Genomic DNA, 24,567 nt, shown 5'->3' with positions numbered 1-24,567 from the left:
TGTCTTGTGCCAGTAAGAATTGTGCTGCATCTGGGACTCCTCAGCAAAACTGACTTTTCATAATTTCTGTTTGCACAAAGCTGCTGCCTTTTAGATTTGGGTTCTTACCAGGCCAAAACTGAGCAGAGCTTATGAGCATTTGCTCCATTTTGGTTGGTTTGTTTTCTTAGTAGACTCCAAAATTATGCTACATGAGATGATGGCATCTCAGTCAGCAGATGCCAGATAGAGCATCAGGAAGGGACAATGTAGGGATCACTCATGCATGGCACTGTTTGACTGGTTCAGGGCAGAATGAGCTGTGAACTACAGCTGTGCACAGCTGGAGTCAGCACCAGCTCCTTTCACTCCAGTCACAACCATCACTGCATTTAACACACAGCTGAGTGTGTGAAAGAAGGGGTTGTTTCCCAAAAGACCCAATTCCTCCATGCTTAGGCTATTCTAATGAAGGGCAGACCTCAGCCTGACTCACCAACCTTTCTTCTGGCTCAGATGTTAAGCAAAAAGTGTTAACAGTTTTGTTCCAATCATTATTCTAAAATTAAATAACCAGCCTTTCCACAAATTTGAAGGAACTGAATATATTGGTACCATAAGTTCAGTAAACTCAGAGCCACAGAATTTCCAGAAACAGAGTTTGAGTGGTGGCTTGTACCAAGAAAACACCACTGAACAGTTCTGTTTATCATAATGTTCACAACAACCTAAGATGAAACAAACTGGGGGATAACTAAATAAATATGCATTGAAGTGGAAACATCAATGAAAAAAGGTCACAAGAAGCCTTATTAATAAATGAAGACAATTTATTACTTCAAGTGTTAATGGTAAAAAAAATTCAGCACAGCTGTTGCATTTAAAAAAGTGAAACTACAATTAAGTACTATGTTCTAGTTTAATAAACAGATGAACCCAATGTTCTTCCAAACAGTTAAGCATTATACAGTACATCTTATGAAGACCCGTAAATTAAAGAACTACTTCTTAAATTTAGAGATTAAAAAAATTCTGCATTCACAACTTTAGCTTCTTTTTTCTCCCACGCCCATCAGGAGTGCCATCCATTTTGCGCTTCTGTGCCTGCAAGGTAAGATTTTGTAGTAAGGTGTTGTCATACAGAAAGGTTGTGAGCAAGCAATGTGTTTCAAAACAAAGCAGATGGAGAAGACTAACACCCTGGCAGCTTTAAAATATGACAAATTGCAAGTGTGGCATATAGTAAATATGCACATCTTTTCCGCTGTTTTTCATTCTCCAAATCTGGAAGAGCACGATTTCACAGAGGTAGAAAGTGTATAAAAACAAGTAAGGATGGTATAAAGCTTCCTATTATGAAAAGGTATTTCTAAATACCCATTTAAATACTCTGTGAACACGTCTAAGAAACTTAATATTCCATCACTATTAACCTTACTGATTTCTGCACATCTGTCAAGTAAGTTGTGCCTTTAAGTTTTTGCTTCAACAGCTCTAGGCAACAACCTGAACAAATGTAGGAAAATACATAAAGGTGATATTTTATTTACAAAATAGGCCTATTTGCATACTAGCAATACTTTGAATTTAGTCAGCAAAGAGCGCTGTGAAGCATTTGTGCTGTTTTCCCAAATCTAGCTCTACAGGCCCATCTGTAAATAGATCTGTGGATGATTTAGCAGATTCTATAAATCAAAATGCCAAATACATCCCTGATGTACTTACCAGGGTAAATCTATACAGTGTACCAACCCAGTGATCCAAAACATAACAAGTTTATCTGCTCCAAAGCATGTGAGCTACACTTAAGAACCTTTTTTCTTCTATTTGACATCCTCAACTGGACTAGCTGAACACTGACATGAACTTTAGGCAGCTTTTAACATTGCTCTCTAAGTTGCTGGTTTCAAATAACTTTAGATATCACTTGTCCTAGACACTTGGAAAAACGCTGTTGTCAAGTGAGCTTTTTCACAGAAATGCCTTTTAAATCTTACTGAAGATGGTTTTGGTCCACGTTTCTTCTTTTCTGCCTTTTCCTTTTCTTCCAGTTCCATGTTTTCTCTTTCAATGAGTGTGATTAAAGTATTACACCTCCTTTGTAGCTCCTGCATTACACAACATATTCAATCAGTACCTTAAGCAGCCACTTAATGTAAAAATCCTCTTAGAATATTAAAAATGCTGGTGAGTAGGTAAGTATTTTGCTGGATCTTGCCAGAATAACAAAGAAACAATTAAATGTTTCATGATACTTACTTCCTGGCAGGCTTCACAGAGATGGATTTGATTGCAGATGTTTGCTTTGCAAAAGACATTTATATTTAACTCAAATTGGAAAAGCGTACCTTAGAATTTTGAACTTCTCCTCTCATTTGCCATGGCTACATTTGACACCCGACAGTTGTCAGAAAGTTATAAAGAGGTAAAGCCTTGTTCCCATGCACCTACCTCAGTATTTCAGCAGCAATTTAATTAATTTAATTTAATATTGTGATAGGCATTCATGAACAAAAAAGAGCTATATATATATATACAGATAGATATATATATATATACCATTGCAGTTCTGGACTTGAGAAACCAGTCAAATCTGAATTGCGGCGAGTTTCGGATACATTGTCTTAATTCATCATAGACATTTTCTTTATCAAATCCTAGTTTGTGAAGCATACAGATTAGGAAGCGATCCTCCTCTTCGGTGTAATTCTTCCCTTTATTAGTACCATAGGATATTCTTAGTTGGTGGAAAGGGGCTTTATATCTCCCAATCTGAACAAAACAAATAAGACCACATAAAGCTAAGAGGTCAGAATTAGCATGGAAGTCTTTTGTATAAAAGCATTAAATCACATGAAGACAGAAAACTAGATGTTTAAGGATCTCCCATGCTAAGTCTTCAAAAGAAAATGACTGTAGGTTCAGAACAGTGCATTTATCAAAGCTATCTAAATGGGCAAATTCTGGTTTAGACAACAGACAGCTTTGTAATCTTTTGACTAATGGCAGACTTTCACTACACCTAAAAACAGGCAAGACTGGTCAGGATTCAAATGGCAATGATCCTTTTTGACAAAAATCTTTAGGAACTGGTAAAGTCAGAGTAAGAGTAAAAAGGTACATGACAGTTAGCACGTGGTTTGGCTGCCTTCTGGTTTATTGAGTCTGACACTTTTCCCTAGAAGACAACTAACTCACAAACCTGAAATGGGGAGAAAATTCCTACAAAGTGTCTTAATTAACTATAAATCTCTTCACTACCAAATACTACTTGGTGAAACACAAACAAGAACAAAAGCTTCCTCTGTTGGATTAGTCTTTTTTAAGTGCTCTCTAATCTCATGTTTCTAACTCCCTGTCTTCTGCTATCTCTGTTTCTACTTAACTCCATTTCTCTCCACCTGTTTTCCAATGTTCCTCTCTCCCCCATCACTCTACCCATTTCTCTCCCCACCTACCTCTCTTCCTCCATTTCTCTATCCCTCTCCATTTTTCTCTCCATCCCTCTATCTCCCCCATTTCTTCCTCTCTCCATCCCTCTCTCTCTGACTCCATCCCCCTCTCTCCATTTCTCTCTCTCTCTCTTAATTTCAGTTCCATGTGTCCAGAAGGAACTGTGCTCCTCCCCAAAGCCTGTACCATGTACAGGAGTTACACAGCACTCTGAACTGCGTGCTATAATACACAAGACTGTTACAAACACCAGGGTAGACCATAGCTAAGGGCGTCATCACAGCCCTTCCGTGGGATGGAAAAGCCACGGGAAGAAGTTGCTGAGTGTTATGCAAAGAGGCCAATGTCATGCCCAAGATGTCCTCATACATCAGCAGAACTGGCCAGACAGGGTCCTGCATCTCCCCTCACTGGCACCAGGAAAAAAAAGCAAGAAACTGAGCAAACCCACCTTTGTATCGAGAGCCTTTTTTATGCTGATTCGTCTCTGAATTCTGGCTTCTCCTCTTTCAATCTGAGCCATGATCTTCTCTATGTCTTGGAGTTCATTGCATCTTTCCCAGAACACAGCTAAGAAAGGAACAACTTCTTAGTATCTTATCATGCATTGTAAAAGTCAGAGGTTTAACCTTAAAAAAAGGATGTTAGCTGTTCCTTCCTTTTACCAGAGCTTACTGCTGTGTAACAACAGACATGCCTTGAGCTGGTAAGAAACCTTCCCTTCCAGCTACCATGTGCTGCACTAGTACAAATGCTATTTTGAAGAGGGTAGATACTGCAATCTTCAGTTTAAGTGAGGTACAATACAGGCCAGTAAGACTTTTGTGTGTCAGTCTCCTCAAAGGAAAAAAGCTTCTTCAAATGAAAATGGATGTAACAGAACACAGTTTTATCAAGAGAAGCAAGAGGGCAACTGAGTACCCGAAGACAAGCAAGTGCCTGAAAGCCAATTAAGTGTTTAAATAAGGGGTTTTTGAAGAAGATTTTTTCACATTTTCAACTTGCTCTATACCTTTAGAAATGTAGTGCCAGGACTTCGCAGCTACACTACAGTGGAAAAAAAAAATCTCTTCTAAAGAGAGGTTAAGTAGCCAAGTGGGCTCAGGTTACCAGTGGTCGCTGTAGGCTCAATCGTGATGTATTTACTGTGTTCTGCTCTCGAGGAGGAGGCAAAGGTTAACTTCTCATTAATGAATACAAGGAAAAGGGAAATCTCTTCAGCTAAGCAGTGTTTCTCAGCATCTCCTTTTGCAAAAATTAACAAGAACTGAAGACAGTGCTACCTAGTTAGATTCAGGATATAGTGAAGTGGCTCAGCAGGAGTTTACGTGTGCATTTTAGTACAGCTTTAGTTGTGCAGGTGGTAATGATGGTAAAAGACAGATCAGCAGATCCAAAATACATCAATATAATTCCACCCCCAAAATCTTAAACAGCAGTGTAAGAAATTCTCAGCAGTAGGATGTTACCGTGTTCTCAGGCAGTTCACACGAGCCAAGCAGAGTTAGATACTCTCAGAGCTGAGTACAGAATTAAGTTACCTGAATACTCAATGACTTCCTCTGGGGTTTTTCCTTCGACTTCTCGTGCTATATTTTCAATGTCATCACGGCCCCACTTCTCATTGGCTTTGATGAACTGGTTGAAATCTCTCTTATTCCAGTTAGTGAAGCCCTATACAGCAATCAAGAGGAAACATTGCACAGAGGTTCAGGATTTGTCCATCTCTGAATTTGATTCAACTGGTTTCTTGAAATTGTGCGTAACACTTCCATCATTCCAGTGTTAAACCTTTTCTTTCTCTGCAGTTGAATTTAGTAGAACTCTTTTTATACTGCAGTCACTGTAGTCTCTCTTTTTAAATACTGCAAAATGACTAGCACTAGTTCTTTATTTACCTAGTAATTTCTGATAAGTTTTCAGCTGAAAAATTAATCCCTCCTCCTAATAGTCTCTCTGTGGGATTACTTTCTAAGAAAAAAAAATTGCTCAAGTGAAAGCAGTGTAATGGCTTTTGTTTTTGTCAAAAAGGCCCCCCAGGTGCCTCACAGACACCCTCAGCCATTGCATCATTGCAGTGACCACTGCATGGCCACTTTCCCTCAGAAGGACTAAAGCCATCTTGTGATGGTGATTTTCAGCAGAGACACAAGTAGCACTGCTGAAGTCATGAGCTAAAGTAGGTTCATTTCATATTACCAGTAGCTTTTACAAGTAGTGGGAAGTAGCAAGTTGTGCCAGCCATGTTGTGATTTAGCCACAGCTTACTGGACTGTACTGATTCCTGACCTCTGTGATTCTGGTGTCTCCACAGTGAGCTGTTCCAGCTCATTACTACGCAAGCAAGAAATCCTGTCCTGTAATTCCGATCCCCTGCCAAAATACAATGTGTAAATAAAATATCCAAATAAGGCATATCAAGCATTCACCTGTTTTAAATTACTTAAATATACAGGCTTCCTAATTATATACCTATTCAGCTCACACCCTTCTTTTAGCAAGGGGAACTATCCACTACCAGATGTAGTTTAGGAAAACTGACTGTTCAGACTCCAAGATTCACTTCCATATGGGTGTGAAACTGAGGCAGAATATGTGCATTAAATAAGGTGGAATGCAGCACACCCAGCTCTGCAGCCATCCTGCAAGGTCTCATGGAAAGACATCACAGTCTATAGTCCATGCCAGACTAGGATTCAGGAGAATCCAAGCGCACTAACTTGGTGCACATTCCTCAAAGATATCCTGTGACATAGGCCTATGACAAACCTAATGCTAGAAACTCTTTTCAGTCTGAACCAAACTTTGCAGATGTGTTAACTACAGCACATGCCAATCAGTGACCAAGAAATGTTCCCATAATGCTGTGAAACATAAAACAAGCTTCGGCTGATTTCAGTGTCAGTGAAGACCCAACAATACCTGGGTTAGAAGTTTCTCTTTTTCTTCTAGTTCTTCATCATTAAGAGGTTCAGCCTCATCAATCTTAAGCTGCTCTTCCTTTTGTGCTTGGGCTGCATTTGGGAGATCAGGATTACGAGGTACCTGAAAGATTTTGCACTTTGTAAAACTGAATTTTTCACAGATAATTACTAATTGTCACCTTTCTGTTAATATAACCTAATAGTTTCTACAGCTGAACATGAATTTATTTCATTTAAATTACTGTGAAAGGCTGGAAAAGTACATATTCTCCTACTGTTGCATTAAACTGTTCCATTGCAAGAATTTAGAGAATAACACAGAAGGGACTGGAACTTAAAGATCACCTCTTTTCCAACCCCCTGCTATGGGCAGGCCACCTTCTGCTTAGATGAGGATGCTCAAAGGCTTGTCCAACGTGGCCTTGAACACTTCCAGGGAAGTGGAATGTGCATCATCCACAGCTTCTCTGGGCAAATTGTGCCAGTGCCTCACCACACTCACAGTGAAGAATTTCCTTCCAATATCCAACCTAAACCTGCCCTCTGTCAGTTTAAAGTCGCTCCCTTGTAAAAAGTCCCTTTTCAGCTTTCCTGTAAGCCCCCTCTAGGTACTGAAAGGCTGCAATCAGGTTGCTCCAGAGCCTTTGCTTCTCCAGAGTGAACAATCCCAACTCTCAGCCTTTCCTCTTAAGAGAGGTGCTCCATCCCTCTGGCCAAGGAAATTCTTCAATTACCTTGTAACCAATTGTTTTCCTGTAGTAGAGAATCTCTTTTTCCAATAGTTCAAACAGGCGAGGAGGAAAGAACTGGAAGTCCTGTACATTTGGCTGTTTTGGAGGCCGTGGAGCCTGAAACACAAAGTTTGCATTTGCTCCCTTTCACATCCAGAATCTGCTTTCTGGTAAGAAGTGATTTAAGTTTATGAGCAAACAAAAAGCATTATTATTACAGAAATGCACTCTCTTAGCTTGGGGGGAAAAAGTCACACCAAGCAAGACAACCAACCATCACAAAGAATTCTAAAAGTAAAAGAGCAGTGAGAGAAGGGGAAGAGAGGTGTTTTGGGAGGAGGAGGTGGCTGGTGAAAAAGTCACACGTGTTTAAAGCATCAATCTTCCACAGGAAAATTTACAGCTGCTTAAATAAGAACCAGAAAAATCTTGATCTTAGCCTCCCTAACAACTTACAAGTTTCATACTATTCTTATTTTATCTCACAGAAGTTTGTCTCAAGTCTTCTGGAAATTTTTTTCTAAATTTAGATAGTCTCTCCACTTCATAAAAGTGAACAGAGCAGTTTTTATGACTTAAGACCTATTTGTTGCTTAGAGCTTTAGCCATTTACCATGCATATTTAAAAAATTTATTTCTTTTGATTACTCAACTCACCTTGGGTGCTTTTGGTTCACTGACTCGAAGAGCCTCTCTGAAGTAAGCATCCACAGCATAATTGGCTTTTCTTTCTCTTTTAGGTGGTTCAATCCACTCTGTAAATGCCAACTGTAAAAACAAACCCCATCACCCCCAAAACCAAAAATTAAGTCTTGCAAGATCACGAGACCAGCTACAAGTTTTATGTAAAATTAGATCTACATCTACTTCATTATAAGTGTTGTAAGTGTTATTTAAACTACTTTCATAGATGACACTGTATTTTACCCAATACCTCTTAAATAAGTATGATTAAAACATGCAATTCAGTGCATTCCTCCAAAAGAAACTTAAAACATTACCTTCTGTTTTTCTCTGTAGTCTTCCCCTTCAAAATTATACACGCTAGATTCAGTATCCATAGTAAAATTCCTAAGGGAGCTTTCACCCATCTTTGAAAGTTTTTCGTTCATTTCCGCAGTCTTGGACAGGGGATACAGAAAAGAATAGTAGCCATTTGGATGGTACTTCATTATTTAACATCTCATTCCCAGATAGAACGGGAGCCATTTTGGAAGGCATGTCATTATTAAACACCTCATTCCAGAAAGGAGCCACTCTGAAAGGTACTTCATTTTAAAACATCCCATTGCCAGAAAGAAGAGGAGCCATTCTAGAAAGTACTTGACTATAAAACATCTTATGGACAACATCAGAAAAAACAAGCACAACTGAGTAACACAAAAACCCTCTACAGCAAAAACCCCTTTTCTCTCCAGCTTGGAACCAAGTTATCATCCAGAGACTCACTATCTTGCCATCACATTTAAATCTACAGGTGAGCTTCCCCTTTTCAAACCTTCTCACCTTCTTTGCCCCTCTTTCCAAAATGTGATCAATATCTTCATCTGTAATCTCACTATCCTTTGAAGCAAACACGTGTGTTGCTCCATGTCTGATCATTTGCAGCATTTCATCCTTTCCAAGTTTATTCAGGTTTTGATCCACCAATCTTCCTAAAGATAAAAATGCTTGAGGATAGCAACTCACTAAAGAGTTTATGTTATGGAAGGAGCAATACAGGATGTTCTCCCCCTTATATTTCCACATACAAGCTACATATTACTGATTCCAAGCAAGTCAACTAAGGTTACCTTACTTTTCTCCACCTATTAGAGAAAGGAAAGGCATTCATTTAAATTTAAAGAAGAAACTGAGTGCTTTAAAAAGCCAAATCTGATTATATCCCACTAGGCAGGTAAGCAAAAAGTTAGTGAGGAAATGCCTACTCCTACAGTAAAACAAATTTTCAAGTGGATGAGGCCTTTGCACACTCCCTTCAGAGTTCAGCTGAGGCAAAAGCAACATTCCCACTGGTTCTTACTGGCTGATTCCACCATGATTTACAATGGGAGAAGAAGGGAATTTCACCCTAGATACAAAGTGCCATTATGTACTTGCCTTGCTGGATGACGATGGAATCCAGGCGCAGTTTCATTTCTGCCCGCTCCACTATCCTCTCCTCCACGGTATTGTCTGTGATGAACCTGAACACCCGCACAGTCTTGGTCTGCCCAATTCTGTGCGCTCGATCCTGCCCAAAACAGTGACAAAACATTCAGCACTTGCCTTCCAGCATGACTACATAACTGGGTTTAAGATTTTCATTATTTCCAGCACACAAATTTACAAAACAGAACAGCACAGGTCACTACAATGTTTACAGCTATCCATGGCTACCCAAGTTATTACATTTTTATCTACATTGCAAGTTTGGGTTTTTTTTTTCAATAACATTGACAGTGAGTCTGTCTCTATGTGTCATAGCTAAAAAACAGCAGGATTTGGGGTTTTTCATTAAATCACATAGATGAGAAGACTTGGATGCTTCTGACCTCTAGAAGCAACCTTCTGTAGAATCAAAGCATGAAGAAATCATCTCTCTGCTGACCAAAGCTGCCTTTCTCAAAATCCTTCAGTAGTGCCACGAATAGTTCAAGAAAAATACAATACCCTACCTCTCCTGACTAGTGAAACATGAACCACTGGAAGAATCAGTATTCTCAACATACACCTGTAGTGGTAGCTGGTACTGCCTCATTTGAGCTATTAGACACCAGTTCCATCATTCTTTTGAAGTGATTTTTGCTAGAGTACTTGAGACCCACAGGTTAACTGAAATAATTAAAGACATTTCCAAGACTTGTCTCTGAAAAGCCTCGTTTGTCAAAAAAACCCAAAAAACCAAAAATCCACTGGCAGTTTTTAGATAGCTTTGCTTTCTTAGGTGCTCACTAATGTCTTTGACATGTATCCAGGATGGAGATGCATCCACATCGACTTTACAAAACCCCTAAGGATAGTGGCTAAAATCAGATCCTTTCATTACCATCACCATAAAAGCAGTTTTTGAAAAGTTTAATTCAACTTTCCTTTATCTTATTTTCAAGATCGCAGGGGAAAAACAGTGAAAACACATTCACCTCCACTCCCCACAACAGTAAAGCTTTAAAGCTTCATAGTTTTGGGATTAACAACCTAGATTTAATTCATTTTACTTACTCAAGTAGGCTATTTGCATTAAACAATACTAAGAGGTGTAGCATACACCCAGCATTTCCCACTACTTAAAACACTGTATAACCCAAATGTGACCAAGGACACAGTGGAAGCTGCACTTGAACTGAAAATTAGTCTTACAAATCCTGCTCCTGTGCTAAAATGGGAAAATACCAGTTTATTTTGGAAGTACACATTTCTAGCAAAGTTCTGTGAGAAAAAGAAAAAAAAAACGTAATTTCCATCTGACATCTCACCATAGCCTGGAGATCTACTTGTGGATTCCAGTCTGAATCATAGAGAATTACAACATCAGCAGTAGCCAGATTGATTCCAAGACCTCCTGCTCGTGTACTCAACATGAACACAAATTTTGAGCTGTCAGGATCATTGAATGCATTAATTGAAGCCTAAATAAATGAAAAGAATGTATCAGTTAAACAAAATGTTTTACAAACAGTATTTTTACATAAATACAATCTTTAAAGCTGTAAATACCTGTCGCTCATTGTGAGGAGTTTGTCCATCCAGTCTGCAATATTCGTAATTTCTCCACATACAGTAATCTTCCAAAATATCTAGAACTCTTGTCATCTGACTGAAGATTAGAACTCTTGAGCCTGTTTGGGTAAAAAGGTTTCTTATGCTTTCACCAAAACATAAGATTAAACAAACTCTCCAAGTCTGCACTACCAGAAAAGGAAGGAGGGCAATTCCATGTACGAAGAAGAAAATTTGTTTGAATTTCAGACTCAAACTACAATGCAGGGCTGCAGCTGCTGCTGCCACAGCACATTCATGCCATAGGACACTTTTGTCTTTCCCTGATATGTCACTGTCTAATTAATGGCTGGCTTCTCCTTTTCATTTTGTGGTGTACTCCTTAAGAAAAGTTCCCAGACATGGCAGAGTAAGATGGTAACACAAATATAAAAACATCATCAAGTATAAATAATAAAATTTTGAAGTATTTGTTTGTTTTGGATTTAAGATCTCTAGAAATAAAGTGAATTCTTCTTAAGTACTTGTCAGTTTACTTACCTGCCAAGAACAACTTAAAAAAAAAGTAAATGTTCAGTACTTTATGCATATACACCCAACCATTTCCAGTCTACTGGAGAAATTTAAGTAAAACACAGGATATAACAAAGTTTCTACTTCCTTATGGTCCTTTGGACTCAAGGGTTAAGTCTTGAGTCCAAACTCAAGAACTGAACTCTCTTGTTTAGGATGCTAATTTGATTTGAGACCAGTCCAGTATTAACTACAACACCTCATAAATAAACTTGATATCAGGAAGAAACCAAGATCAAAAAAGCACAGTAACCACTGAATTGTTTGGTTTTTAGTCTTGAGTTATACAGCCACAGCTACCTGGATGATACCTAGATACAAAGTACAGTTTACTTCTGTACTACAGAAGGTTGAGGTTGAGACGTGGTTTTGTTTTACTGTAAAGTGTCCCCACTCACAAACCTACCTCCAACTTCTTTAGCAAGGTCACTACTGTAAGCATACTCAAAAAATACTGAGTTAAAATTTTATTCCAGTGTCAAAACTCTATTGCAAGTGAGTTTTACAGTAATCCATTTCAAAGCTAACTTTTCAATTTCAAAATAACTTTAAAACAACTCAAGGGTTCCCCTATGTCTGAGTGTTTATAGAATACACAGAAAAACCTCAGGTACTGTTCAAAATCACATCCAGCAAGAAAGACCAACATTTCACACAGGATTTGACTTGAACTATGTATGAGGACTCTGAATCTGAAATGGTCCTTCATGGCAAATCAAAGGTGTGGCTAAAATACTACAAAATTATATTTCAGATAGCTAATAAGACTATGAAAGAAAATCTAAAGCCCCGATCAAATGATGTTTTTGTGGTGTGAACTTAGCTGGGATGAAAAAATAGGAAAAAAAAAAAAGAAATCAAAACACTTCAGCACAAAAAGCCATTATGGACTATTGATCCAAGCTGGTATCATACTAGAAACCCACAATAATCCTGGTTAAAGTCTGCTGGGTTTTGCTCAGAATACACAAAAACATTACTGAACCAAAAAACTCTCAAAACCCCAGAAAAGAGACACATACCTTGTTCTTTCAACTTAGGTAGCAATTTGTCCAGAACTACCATTTTGCCACTGTTGGTGACCAAATGCATGTCTGTTGTATAAGGTGGGCCAGGCTCTGCTCCATCAAAGAGGTAAGGGTGATTGCAGCATTTCCGCAGCTGCATCAGGATGTTCAGCAGTCTCATCTTGTCCAGCTTCCCAGCTGAGTTCAGGATATCTATATCCTTCATCAGGATTCGGGTGTACCTACAGCAGGGAAAGAAAAACCCTTCTGTTCACCCTAAAATGAAGTCTAAAGTGAAGCTGGGGGATGATTTACAAGCTGCATCTTTTGCTGGTGCAGGGGGAGGAGGAGGAAAGGTTTGAATACGTGTAAGCCAGGAAAAGCCTGTGGGAGACAGAACCTGGCCTCAGCATCATGGCAGCCATGGGACATGGTTTGGGTGTCATTCTTTTGCCTCTGGGCAAGTCAGAAATGTAGCACAGACTCACAGAATCGATTGGGTTGGAAGAGAACTCTGAGATCATCAGTTCCAACCTTAGGCTAAACACCACCATCCACTGGGTGCCACGTCCAGCTGCTTCCTAAATACCTCCAGAGATGGTGAATCCATCACCTTTCTGAGCAGTCTATTCCAATGCTTGACAACCCTTTCCATTAAGAGATTCCTCCTGATGTTTGACCTGAACCTCCCTTGGTGTAGTTTGATATCATTTCTTCTTGCTCTGTTGCCTGGGAGAAGAGGCTGATGACCCCCTCAGCTACACCCTCCCATCCAGGAGCTGTGCAGAGCAAAAATGTTCCTCCTGAACCTCCTTTCCTTCAAGCAAGAAGTTAAGCAACTTTTCCTAAGTCTTTAGACTACAAATACTGTCTTAAAGCTCAGTCTACCCTTCATTTAATCAGGTAAATCTCCCTGACATGCATGGTTCTGTCACAGCAGTGTCAGAAAGAAACAGGTAAAAATACCAGAGAGAATAAATTGAGTTCTACACAGCATTCAAGTCACAGACAGCACATTCCTTCTGAGGCTTAACCACAGCCCAGTCAAGCACATGCATTAATTACCATTCTCGCTGCATTTTGCTGAGGCCCACATAAATTTTAACTTCCTTCTTTGGAGGCAAGCTTTTCTCCACATCAGCCTTGATGCGACGCAGAAGGAATGGTCGTAGCACCTGAAAGAGGTTCATCATTAAATGCATTTTGGAAACTGAAACACTGATCAGGTCAATGGACAAATCAAAGAGCAGATATTCTCTATCACAGATACATGATCTAGTGTTAAGACAATTTGAAAAAAAAAAAAAGCAACCTATATGGAGAAATTATTTGCTATACATGGGATATACATGTGCTTTATTTGAGAGACTCAAAGATTAGGTCAAAATGATCTTTCATATGGTTCTGTGTCCTTTGACTTCATTTTGCTTGACTGAAAATTTGTGGAATAATCTCTCTCATCCTCATAGTCTATCATAAGAAGCATTAGAAGAACTGCTTGGGATTTAACTTAGGTAAACGTAACCCTTGCATAAAAGGCAAAAGGACTCACCATATGAAGGCGCTCCACTAGTTTTTGATCCCCTAGACAGTTGTTGGTATCAAACCACGAATCAAAATCCTGTATCAACAAAATCATTGGTTTAGAAGAGGCTTCCTTTCAAGGTACAATAGCATCACAATGGTGAACAAATACAACTCTCATATGGCCAGGAAGTAAAAGAACAAATTACCTTATTTGGCCTATTTTATGAAAAGCTTTGTAACAAACATTTCTAACTCAATCTATCACTTATAAGTAACTGACACCACTAACTATACATATCCAGGTCTACTTTAAAATTGGAAAAACCAGCAAAATTAATTTGATTCAGAAACAAAAGACTTACTTCAGCTGAGTTAAAGACATCTGGCAAAAGGAAGTTGAGAAGTGCCCAGAGCTCATGTAAATTGTTCTGAAGTGGAGTTCCAGTTAATAGCAGCCGGTTGGTAGTCTTGAATTCCCTTACAATTTCTGATAACTGAAGGACATTGAGACATCACCAAATATTAAACATATATCTATAAACATTACTAGTCTCTACACCACCACCTAAATAACCCACACAGATATCTTTCTTAGTGTAAAATAAATTACCTTTGATTTTTCATTTTTAATCCTGTGGGCCTCATCTATAACAAGGTATCTCCAGTTGAACTTTTTGAATACTGACTTCTCTTTGATAAGCATTTCATATGACGTTACACAGACATCCCATTCTCCAGGCAGCAACACATCTCTCACAAAGGCAGCCTAGGTAACAAGGTGACAGCTGGTTACTGAGGCTTTGTCAAATTTAAAGCAAAAAGAACACAGCAGCCCTGTTACAAGTTTCCTGTTTTAAGTCTCATGAAGGCAGTGTTTTGTCTTCATAAAAGGAGACTACAAATCTTTGAACAAGCAATTATGAACATAAAGTGATGAAGCATTATCCGGACAACACACATATGAATTCTAAGCTGGTTATACTCCAAGTAGGCAGCATTGTAGGTCTTAAAGCACTACAAATGCAAGTAACGTCCCTCCCCAGGAAGCAAAGGGGAAGGACCGCTGGATTTACACAGGAACACACAGGAAAAACTGCCATATCCAAACTTACTCGCTGGTCTTTGTCACCAATCAAACAAACTGCTCGAAGTGTTGGTACCCATCTCTTGAATTCATTCATCCAGTTCTGCAGAGTGGACTTAGGAACTAACACCATGTGAGGTCCAGGAATGTTTCTGTAGTGTTTCATATAGCCAAGAAGAGAAATTGTTTGCAGTGTCTTCCCAAGACCCTGTAAGACACGTTAATGTGTTAGAAAAAAGAAAACCTCTCAGAAAACACCTTTGAAAATGAAAACCCAAGAGTGAGCTCTGAGCTCAGCATGGAAGCCACAGAAACATGAATGAATGAGGGAGCTACAAAAAGGGTATCAAAACACTGGTTAGGAAAAGCTTGCAGGGCTTTCCCTATTTCATAATAACAAAGTAGCAAGAGTATCACTTTGAAACCCTGGATTATGAAGTTAGAATTTTGCCTTATCTTTCAAGTAAGACAACTTGTTAAAAGTACAAGGAAACATTATTTCCTAAAACTTTATTTTGTAGACTATGGCGGACTCAGGTTATTTAGAGGTCAAACTTTAAAAATTTGACTTAGGTATTCTCTTAAACTTGACATAAAAGTGAATAAATTAGGAACCCTTAGGAATTTTTAATTTATTCAGTTACTGAGGTATTAATATTAATAACACTATCACCATAATATTATAGATTGTCATATTTTGTATAGATTATGTTATTAATGCTTCATAATCGTAAATATGTTCTAATTAATTTTTAAAGTGTAAAAAAACTGCATATCTCAAAGAAGAAAACAAATACTGAAAGTCTGGTATAACATGGTATCTTCAACATATAATTTTAACTAAAACAAAACTGAGGAAGAACTGAAAAAAACAGATCATTCCTATACTTTAAGTAATTCAAAAATATGATTCAAATGCATGGGAATTAAAAACCCCAAATGCCATCAGCACAAGTAATTTCTGTTTCTAAAGTTCGAGTCTCTCTCTTCAAAAAAAACAAAATCCACCAGGTACAAGAAGTGGAAAAGTGTTCATAGGCTGTGTCAGATGTGTTAATAACTTCAAAAAAATTAATACCTAAGAAAAAACAACAACAACAAAAAAATTAATATCTTTAACACAAAATGGATATTGGAATACCACAAATCCAAGGACTCACAAAGCCTCCAAGGTGTTTTTGTTAAAACCCTCTCCATTCAGCAAAAAAAAAATCTATTCATAAGCATGTATGTTTAAAAAGACCTCGATGTATTTAAAAGTGAACCATGTTACTAAACAGTAATTTAAACTCTTTTGTCTCTAACTTATCTTCTAGTTTTATTACACAGAAATTACAAGATACAGGAAATGCAATACACTGAAATGTTAGAATTTTGTTCCTTCTTTTCTACTCCTTATGAAAAAGAGATACATCTCAAATTATTAAGGGGACAAAACCACCTGCCTTTGAAACTACTACAACAACTTCTTCATTCATCCCTTATCTTTTGGGGAAAAAGAATAAAAAACACACAGTTGGCCAGTGCCAACTGAAATGCCCATGGTCATGATGTATGAGAAATTTTAACACAGCTGCCTAGGTACACCTATCTTTGCATCATTTTTTCAAGAAAATTCCCACTGCTGTAGCTGTTCTGTGGACATCAGTCCATAGAGGACACTCATATCCTAATATCTACACATGGCCCTAACAACAGGAAGTGTTTCCATATTTGATGCTCTTTTCATATCTGACACTCTCCTCACAAGGGCAGCTGAAGAATAGCATAACAAAACACCTGCAATTTAGACAGAAAACAAAGGACATGTCATTCTGTGGAACAAGTCCCCTCCACCAACTTGATGTTCCTAAAGGCTGATGGATTCCCTTCCCATATTTTTGAAACCTGCCTGCATGATTTACTTAAAATACCTTTGACACTCTCAAAATTATTGACTTTAAACACAGTAGAAAAATAAAACTGGCAAACTATATATTGCATTTTGTGTTAATAAAATTCCCATATATATACACACACTGATGGACTAAAATGGCATTGTACTGCATGTGTTCTGGAGTGATCCTAAACACAGGCCCTGTGCATACCATTTCATCTGCCAGAATGCCATTGATGCCATTTTCATACAGAGAAATGAGCCAGTTCAGGCCTCGGATCTGGTAATCACGCAGCTTTCCCCATTTCACATCTAAAAGACATCAAAGAATAGATTCAAAGGTACACAAAAACTTCGGAAAGAACTTTACCACCTGTTGGCTGCTAACTGACAGTGATTACCAAAAAGACAGAACAAATTCAAGTAATAAATTCAAGGACAATGCAGAGTGGAGACAGCAAGATATTAATTTTGTTTCTGCAAGTTGCTGCAACAGCTTTGTTTTCTGCAAGGACCCAAAGCACACAGAAATTCTAAATCCATCATCACTGTCAAAATGAGAACACAGTCAAACATTAAAACAACAGAATACTGAATACCATTAAATGAATTGGAAGCTGTTAGGTGCTTTATATCAGAATATAGATTACATATGTAAAAATAATAAGATGACAAACTTAAAAACTCTTTCTTATTAACTGAAACATAGCAACTGGATTGCTAAGGGACAAGACTCACTGGACCATCTTTCTGGACCACAACGAAAATAAGCAGTTCCTCAATAATACATTTTGTACCATTAGCTCAGTGCTCAGTTCCTCCCTCTCCTGTCCCCCCAAATTATTTCACTATCCTTGGAGAGTATGCAAATCAAGTTCATTTTAAACATTTTGAAGAAAAAGAACAGGGGAAAAAAAAAAAAAAGGAAGGAAACACACATGATGGAGATTCTTCAAATCGAGTGCAGACATTTGTTGTCTTGGAGCTTTCTGTTAACAGCTCCTCATCCTCTTCCTGCTCTGTTCTACGGTGCCGATAGCTGGAAAAGTCCAAGAATGCAGTAAGTTTTTGGACAAATTTAAAAGACATCAAGTTGCTGCAAAATTAAATCTAAAGTAAACTAATGTATATACTGCAATACAGAATGCAAACACTCAAAGAAATTTCTAGCAACATTCTTCCCTAGAATTCATGTTCAGCAGGCTCAAATATCAGCCCAAAGTGACTGGACAGGGATCAGTACTGGCCTTTAACTACAAGACAGGGAACAACACTGCATTTAAGGTCTGCTGCACCTGCCAAACACTGCAGCCACACAAGCTGCAATGAAGGCAATCCAAATTTCTAGACTTACAATTTTCAAGCTGCCTGCAAGGTGTTGCACAGCGATGTTCTCCATGAGCTCTTACAATTTAGAGCCATGACTGCCTTACTTTTCTGCCCCTGCTTTTCTTCATGCTGGAAAGCAGCAACACAAATCTCTTGTAACTCCTTGAATTCTTAAGCAATCATGAACTTACAGATGGGCAGTTGAAAATATAAGGCACACACACAGACACAGGACAACAGCTTAGCAAGTTCAACTTCCACTTTTAAAGTACAATAAAATCTTATTTATAGTACGTGTCATCACTCACTCGCCAGCTGACAGTAAATTCTGTTTCTCATCCTTCTTTATTCGTGGACGTCCAGGTTTCATTTTTAAAGGTGAAGTTGGAGTTTTCTGAGCAGCAGGCTGAATGAAATGAGCAAAGAGCTCAGTCTGCTTCAACAGATACTCAAATCTGTTTGCTCTGTCTGTTTGCTGGTGACAAAGGAAAATTAAATGGAACAAGTGAGACATTCCAGTATGTATTAATTCAAAAGAAAAACAAACAAATACTTTTTCAATATAGATTCACATTCCTTTATACACATCACTACAACACCAAAGAAGAGATGAGTAACATCAATGTACCTGCTGCTGACAGATTCAATACTCTTTTGTGGGGCCAAGACTCATCTTTGCTACGCAGCAAGATCCAAGCTGTGAGACAGACCTGTGGCCAAACTGGCTTTGGCACAAAGATTGCCCAAGCCTCACTAGATAAGGCCAGACTCCCTGAAACAACTTTATTCAATCAAAAGTGATAGTCCCACTCCCAAGAAATTTTCCCCCACACATCACACACAGGATTCTTCACTGTACTAATTAATTTCTAACCAAACTGTCAACAACTGCTCCCTACTGCACTGATGACCTGCCTGCTCAGCGAGATACAGCACCTCCCTGTGCTGTCAGATAAGCAACAGGGCTGGCATCAAAGGGGACAGTGAGGACAGGACAGCTCATGGCCACAAGCCAGAACATGTTTCAGCAGCAGAGACCTCAGATATGCTCAGCCTAACTCATCAGGCTGCCCCTTTGATAGGAGTTGCTGTTTCTGCTGCGCAAGAAAAATGAGAGCAGACAATATTAGTATCTGAAAGGTTCAGCTTCGTTGAGACAGGTTCCATTTGGAATCAACACACCCTGCCAATGCTACACCAAACATTGAACAGACAAACAAGCCAAAACCAGCTTCAAGGCCAACAGTAACCACTCTGACACTCTGCCACAGCATAACCTGGTAATTAGCAATTTGCAGCACAGCTATAGGAAGTCAGTTTTCTTAGTAAAAAGGAACATATGTTCCAGGCTTCTCCAAGAGCAATGTCAGCTCTGTGAGTGTTTTCCTTCTTAGTGAGAGCAGATCCTGCACTATGGAAGAGACAGGAAGACAAAATATTAAGAGTATAAAGAGACCACAAAAGAGACCTCCATGTACCACAGAGGACTCAGACTCACTCTAAGGGTGTTTTAAGCTTGAATGACACAGCTACAATCCACATCCACTGTATTGAAGTTTTCCTGTCTATTCTTCATAGGTTTTGTTTCTTTACTTTGTAAGATTCTGGGGTTTAAATAGGTAAGATCTCACTACCATCCAAATTGCTGACCCTTTTTCTTTTTTTTTTTTTTACTGGCTGTACAAAACAGAAGTAGAAGAGATGCAGACTGCATTGCAGAAGGTTCCTCATTCTAAAACTTAAGTAAGGAATCTTCTGCAAGTTTTGGCCCTGCACACACAAGCCCACACTTTCTTTCACTGCACTTGAGGAAGTTCTTTTAAGGGACTAACAGACATTATCTATGTCTCTAAGACAGCACACAGAAAAAACCAGGCTGTACTCTGCAACCCTGAGCTATTCTTACACCAACAGAGACACCCTTCCCATTTTCTTTATCAATGCATCTCCAAAACACAAGTGCCCTTGTTACTGTGTCTGTCTAGAAATTAAGGAGACAATTCCAAGTTCACTTCCTTCAGTGTGCCACAAAGTAGCACAAAGAAATATGCAGAAGATGATGGGGATATTTTCAGTGGAAAGAATAAATAACACAGGAAGCAGCAAATATTAAAAATCAGTTTCAATTTCCTATGAAGAAATTTCACATGGAGTCACAAATTACAAACAGGAAAAAGGCAAACAGGGAGGAACCAAAAAAGAAACTGAAATGAGATGGTCAAGAATGGGCAACTCCATCTCTTCCATTATAAAAATGATGAAAAAATAAAAACCAATGAAAATAACAAATTTTCTCCTTTCTAACCTGTGAAGCGCTGAATCAGCAGCCATCTTCAAAAACCTGAAGACTCTAAAGCTTCACAAAGAGATTCCTAGAGAATCTTTCCATTTCTGGCTGAGAAGCTGAATGCTCAACTCTTTATAATCCCCCTTGCCTACAGGATGGACTGCTCTACAGGTAGCTTTAAAATGCTGGAAAGGAGAATGGTCCCAGGAGTGCTTTTCTGCATATCTTTTGTTTCAAGATACTTAAATATTTTTTTTAAGACCTAGACAAATCTTTATAAAATCCATTTAAGATATTTCAAACAGTATCATTTTACTTGTTTTAAATAAGTGCATAAGTACTGAACAGCTGTACACAGTCCCAAATATTACATACCATTTTCTCTTCATATGTAGGATCAGTTTCCTGGATTTCTTTTTGCTTTGCCAAAGATGCGTCATCAAAAGACTCCTGAGATGAAAAAGAATTAAGAAGAAATATTTCTGGAAAAGGGAATCTAAAGGAGAACAAGCTTGTTTCACATTGTATCAAAGCAGCAAAAGCTGGCTGTGGCACCTGGTGGTGGATAGACAGTAGTCAGCTCTTATTTCCTACACAATTACCTGGAGATGGATCCAAGATCCCTGCCACGGGGTGAGGGACAGAGCTGGGTCTCTAATCTGATTTAGCTCCATCATTAAGGCATCACATCAATGTGAATGAGGGAGGCAGCTGTGGTCCAGGAGATCAGCATGCCACTGCCAGGGTGCTGAGCCAACCCTCCTGAAGCTGCCTCTGAGGTGCACTGTCAAAGTACCAGCTCCAGGCCTCAAGTGAGGGTAATTTCAAGGGTTTTGCCAGACTACCCCAATCCCTCATCTCTCTGTACTAAAGGAACAAATCTAAACAAGAATCCACACTGCACTTTTGTCCTGAAAGCTGAGGAGGAGTTTAGGAAACTGTATTTTTCTCCTATGTAGGTTAATAAATTAAATAATGTTTATTACCCATGGTACTACTAACAACAGTTCAACTGGCTGGCGGGGAGAGGGCAGTCCTCCCTCATTCCCTCCCTGCCAAATCCTTAACATACTGCCTTCAATTACCAATTCTTTTGGATCAAGGCTTTTTTATCCTTGTCTCTTCTGCCATTAGGTTAACACTTTCCACATCATCTCCCATACGCATTTTCACCTTCTGTTGTTAAAACTAAAAGCAGTGAGATGATCCTTCCCCGATAAACAATGCTAAGGTAACATATTACAAAATAACTCTTGAACGGGTGAGAAAATGAAACAAATGAGAAGCTTTCAAGTGTTTATTAACCGTCTGTTTATCTGAGCCAAGTAAGAATGGGGCTAAATTCAATCTTTACTGGCAAATACAGAACAACGGAGCAGGTAAAGTAAGAAACAGATGAAACAAAGGCTGGCAAGAAACAGGATGTTTGTCAGTGGGTAGTTCCTCTGGCAGGTAAAGCATGTGGAAACAGAAAAATCCTAACACAAATGTTTAATTCACTAGTCAAAATATAAAGAACTGAGCATAAGAAGTTATGGCTAAAGCTCTTCTGGAGTCACAACCAAATCCTTTTATCCCTCACCGGACTGAGGAGGACCGTTGGAACTTGTGTTCCAATTCCCCTTTCTCCCACAATGCCGAACCTGGAAAGCACAGCAGCACAGCAGCGCGCCCGTTCGAGCCCATCATCTGCTACACACATGACAAAACCTTGCAATTTAGCTGGAGACCAGGGAAAGGCAGGCCTTCAAATGCTCACGGCTCCAAGGCATTCCAACCCAAACTTCACTGGATGCCAGGAAATCCCTTCCCAAGGTAAAAAAGGAACGGACCTGGCAGCACAGCGAGCCCTCGCACACAAGCGCCTCCAGAGCACGCGTTTCTCAGCCTGCATATGCTAAACTCCAGCCTGGAACTGCCCCATTTCTACAGGTTCGAGCAAGATTTATTTCCCACAGTACTTTGGCTACTTGTTCATCCGAAAAACACGGCATTTGCAAATTTATTTGGAACAAGTAGGTTGAACAGCCCAGAGTGACTCAGGGTACAAAACACCCAGCGCTGAAAGCAGGACCGACCAGTTTCCTGCTATCATTAAAGAAACAACGCTGCGATAGAATTAGCATCTCCAGGCAATCACTTCCAACCCCTTGAAATTTCTGGAATATATGCACCTGTTGCCAAAACAACCCCTCCCACAACCCTCACACCGTCTTCCTCCCCCTCAAAAGAAAAAAAAAATAGAAAAAAGTTTTGAAGCATTTCAGCAGACAAGCGTCCCTCACGCTTTTAGCCGCCGGGCTAGCTCGCCGCTGGAGCAGGAAGTGCAAAGGCTGGGCAGGGTCTCGGGGAGGCAGGGGCAGACAGAAAGCCTGGGGTGCGCGGGGGGTCCCGCCGCCCGGTTCGGAACACAAGCAAGCGGCGTGACCCGGCCGCAGGGCTCCCGTGCCCGTGTCCCAGCGGCGGGACGAGCGCGGCTCTCAGGCGCCCTGCGCGGCGGGGAGGGGGCGCGGAGGGTCGGGACGCCCCCAGACACCCGCACCCCGCCGGGCCGCGCTCCCGCCGACAGGGAGGGCACAAGGGAGGGCGGCGGGACAGGAGCGCGGCCCGGCTTTGCCAGGTGCGGCCCCGCGGCCGCTCCTCCATTGTCTCCCGCGGCCCCACGCGGCCGGGGTGTCCCACCTGCCGCCGGGGGAGCGGGGGGACCCCGCCGGGCCAAGCCGACTCACCTCCATCTTGATGTCGCCCCCGGCCAGGCCGGCGGCGCAGGGCGGCCCCGTCCCGGCGGCCTCGCTGGTGTTGGCGCCCGGTGGCAGCGGCGGCGCAGGCGGCTCGTTCGGCTGCGGCGGCGGCTGCCCGGCGGACATGATCCCAGCCGTGAGGAAACGGCGCTCCGCCGAGGCTCGGGCTGGCGTCCGGCGGGCTGCACGCTGCGGGCAGGCGCGGGCGAACACTGGGATCCCAGCAGAGGAGGAGGAAGAAGCGGCGGCCTGCGGTTCCCGGAGCGCGGCCGGCGGACGGAGCGAGGCCCGGCCCGGCCCGTCCCGGCGGGAGCCGCCAAGCAGCGCCGCGAGCCCGCGCTCGCGAGACTTCCTCCCCCCGCGCGGCGGGGACGGCGGGGAGCGAGCAGCGCGCGGTGCACGCCGCCGCCGCTGGGGGCGCTGCGGGGCTCGTCCGGTGCGCGCGCTGCCGGGAGCTCCGGGGCGGAGCGCGCTGGGATCGGCTGGGATCCCACCGAGACTGCGGGGGCTCTGGGGCCGGGCAGGGAGCGCTCCGGGATCGGCCGGGATCCCACCGAGACTGCGGGGGCTCTGGGGCCGGGCAGGGAGCGCTCCGGGATCGGCCGGGATCCCACCGAGACTGCGGGGGCTCTGGGGCCGGGCACGGAGCGCTCCGGGATCGGCCGGGATCCCACCGAGACTGCGGGGGCTCTGGGGCCGGGCACGGAGCGCTCCGGGATCGGCCGGGATCCCACCGAGACTGCGGGGGCTCTGGGGCCGGGCACGGAGCGGAATTCGTCTCTGTAACTGCGGAGTCCTCGCCACCCTGCGATTTAGGGCTGGACAAACAACATCAGGTCAAATGTGGGCAGGCATGAGGTTTCATACCCTGCGTAAGATCACGGCATATTCCGAGTTGGAAGGGACCCGCAAGGATCATCGATCCAGCTCCTGGCCCTGCACAGGACATGCCCAGGAGTCACCCCCTGTGCCTGTCAGCATTGTCCAAACGCTTCCTGAGCTCGGTGCTGTGACCACTTTCCTGGGGAGCCTGTTCGTGCAGGCCCAGCCTCCCTATAGGGGAAGGATAATCCAACCTGTGAAAAATTCCTATTATATGATTGGCTTTTCGCAAATATTAAAATGAATATTATATGTGTTATGTTAGAACAGCATAGCATTAAAATAAAAACGATGTGATGTAAGATATTTTCTAACTAGCTCAAGGAATGGATAAGATAATCAAGAAATACTTTGCACAGAAATAACAGTAACAAGACATTAAAATCCCAAAGAGAAGAATTATTGCCTCCTTATCGGGAAGGACCAGGCTTCTACCTCCTTTCACACTGCATGGAGCCAAACCATGATTTACAAG

At 41.2% G+C, this 24,567-nt stretch overlaps 1 protein-coding gene across 1 annotated transcript; it reads right to left on the bottom strand.

Annotated features, from left to right (window-relative positions):
* Window positions 1-879: 879 nt before the first annotated feature.
* Window positions 880-23,501, bottom strand: SMARCA5 (SWI/SNF related, matrix associated, actin dependent regulator of chromatin, subfamily a, member 5). Its single transcript, XM_058804365.1, has 24 exons — window positions 23,199-23,501; window positions 20,845-20,919; window positions 18,491-18,657; window positions 17,792-17,892; window positions 17,065-17,165; window positions 15,006-15,185; window positions 14,504-14,659; window positions 14,256-14,387; window positions 13,919-13,987; window positions 13,432-13,541; window positions 12,382-12,608; window positions 10,784-10,905; window positions 10,543-10,695; window positions 9,184-9,320; window positions 8,594-8,738; window positions 8,089-8,208; window positions 7,745-7,855; window positions 7,091-7,204; window positions 6,355-6,477; window positions 4,974-5,106; window positions 3,884-4,002; window positions 2,539-2,751; window positions 1,977-2,087; window positions 880-1,083 (listed from the first exon to the last, which is right to left on the bottom strand). Exons 1-24 carry the CDS (start codon window positions 23,334-23,336, stop codon window positions 1,018-1,020), a joined length of 3,123 nt encoding a protein of 1,040 aa, XP_058660348.1. The 5' UTR covers window positions 23,337-23,501; the 3' UTR covers window positions 880-1,017.
* Window positions 23,502-24,567: the final 1,066 nt, after the last annotated feature.

This window comes from Ammospiza caudacuta, chromosome 4 (genome assembly GCF_027887145.1).
Source record: "Ammospiza caudacuta isolate bAmmCau1 chromosome 4, bAmmCau1.pri, whole genome shotgun sequence".
Lineage (NCBI taxonomy): Eukaryota > Metazoa > Chordata > Aves > Passeriformes > Passerellidae > Ammospiza > Ammospiza caudacuta.
This window is presented reverse-complemented; position numbering and strand designations above follow the sequence as displayed.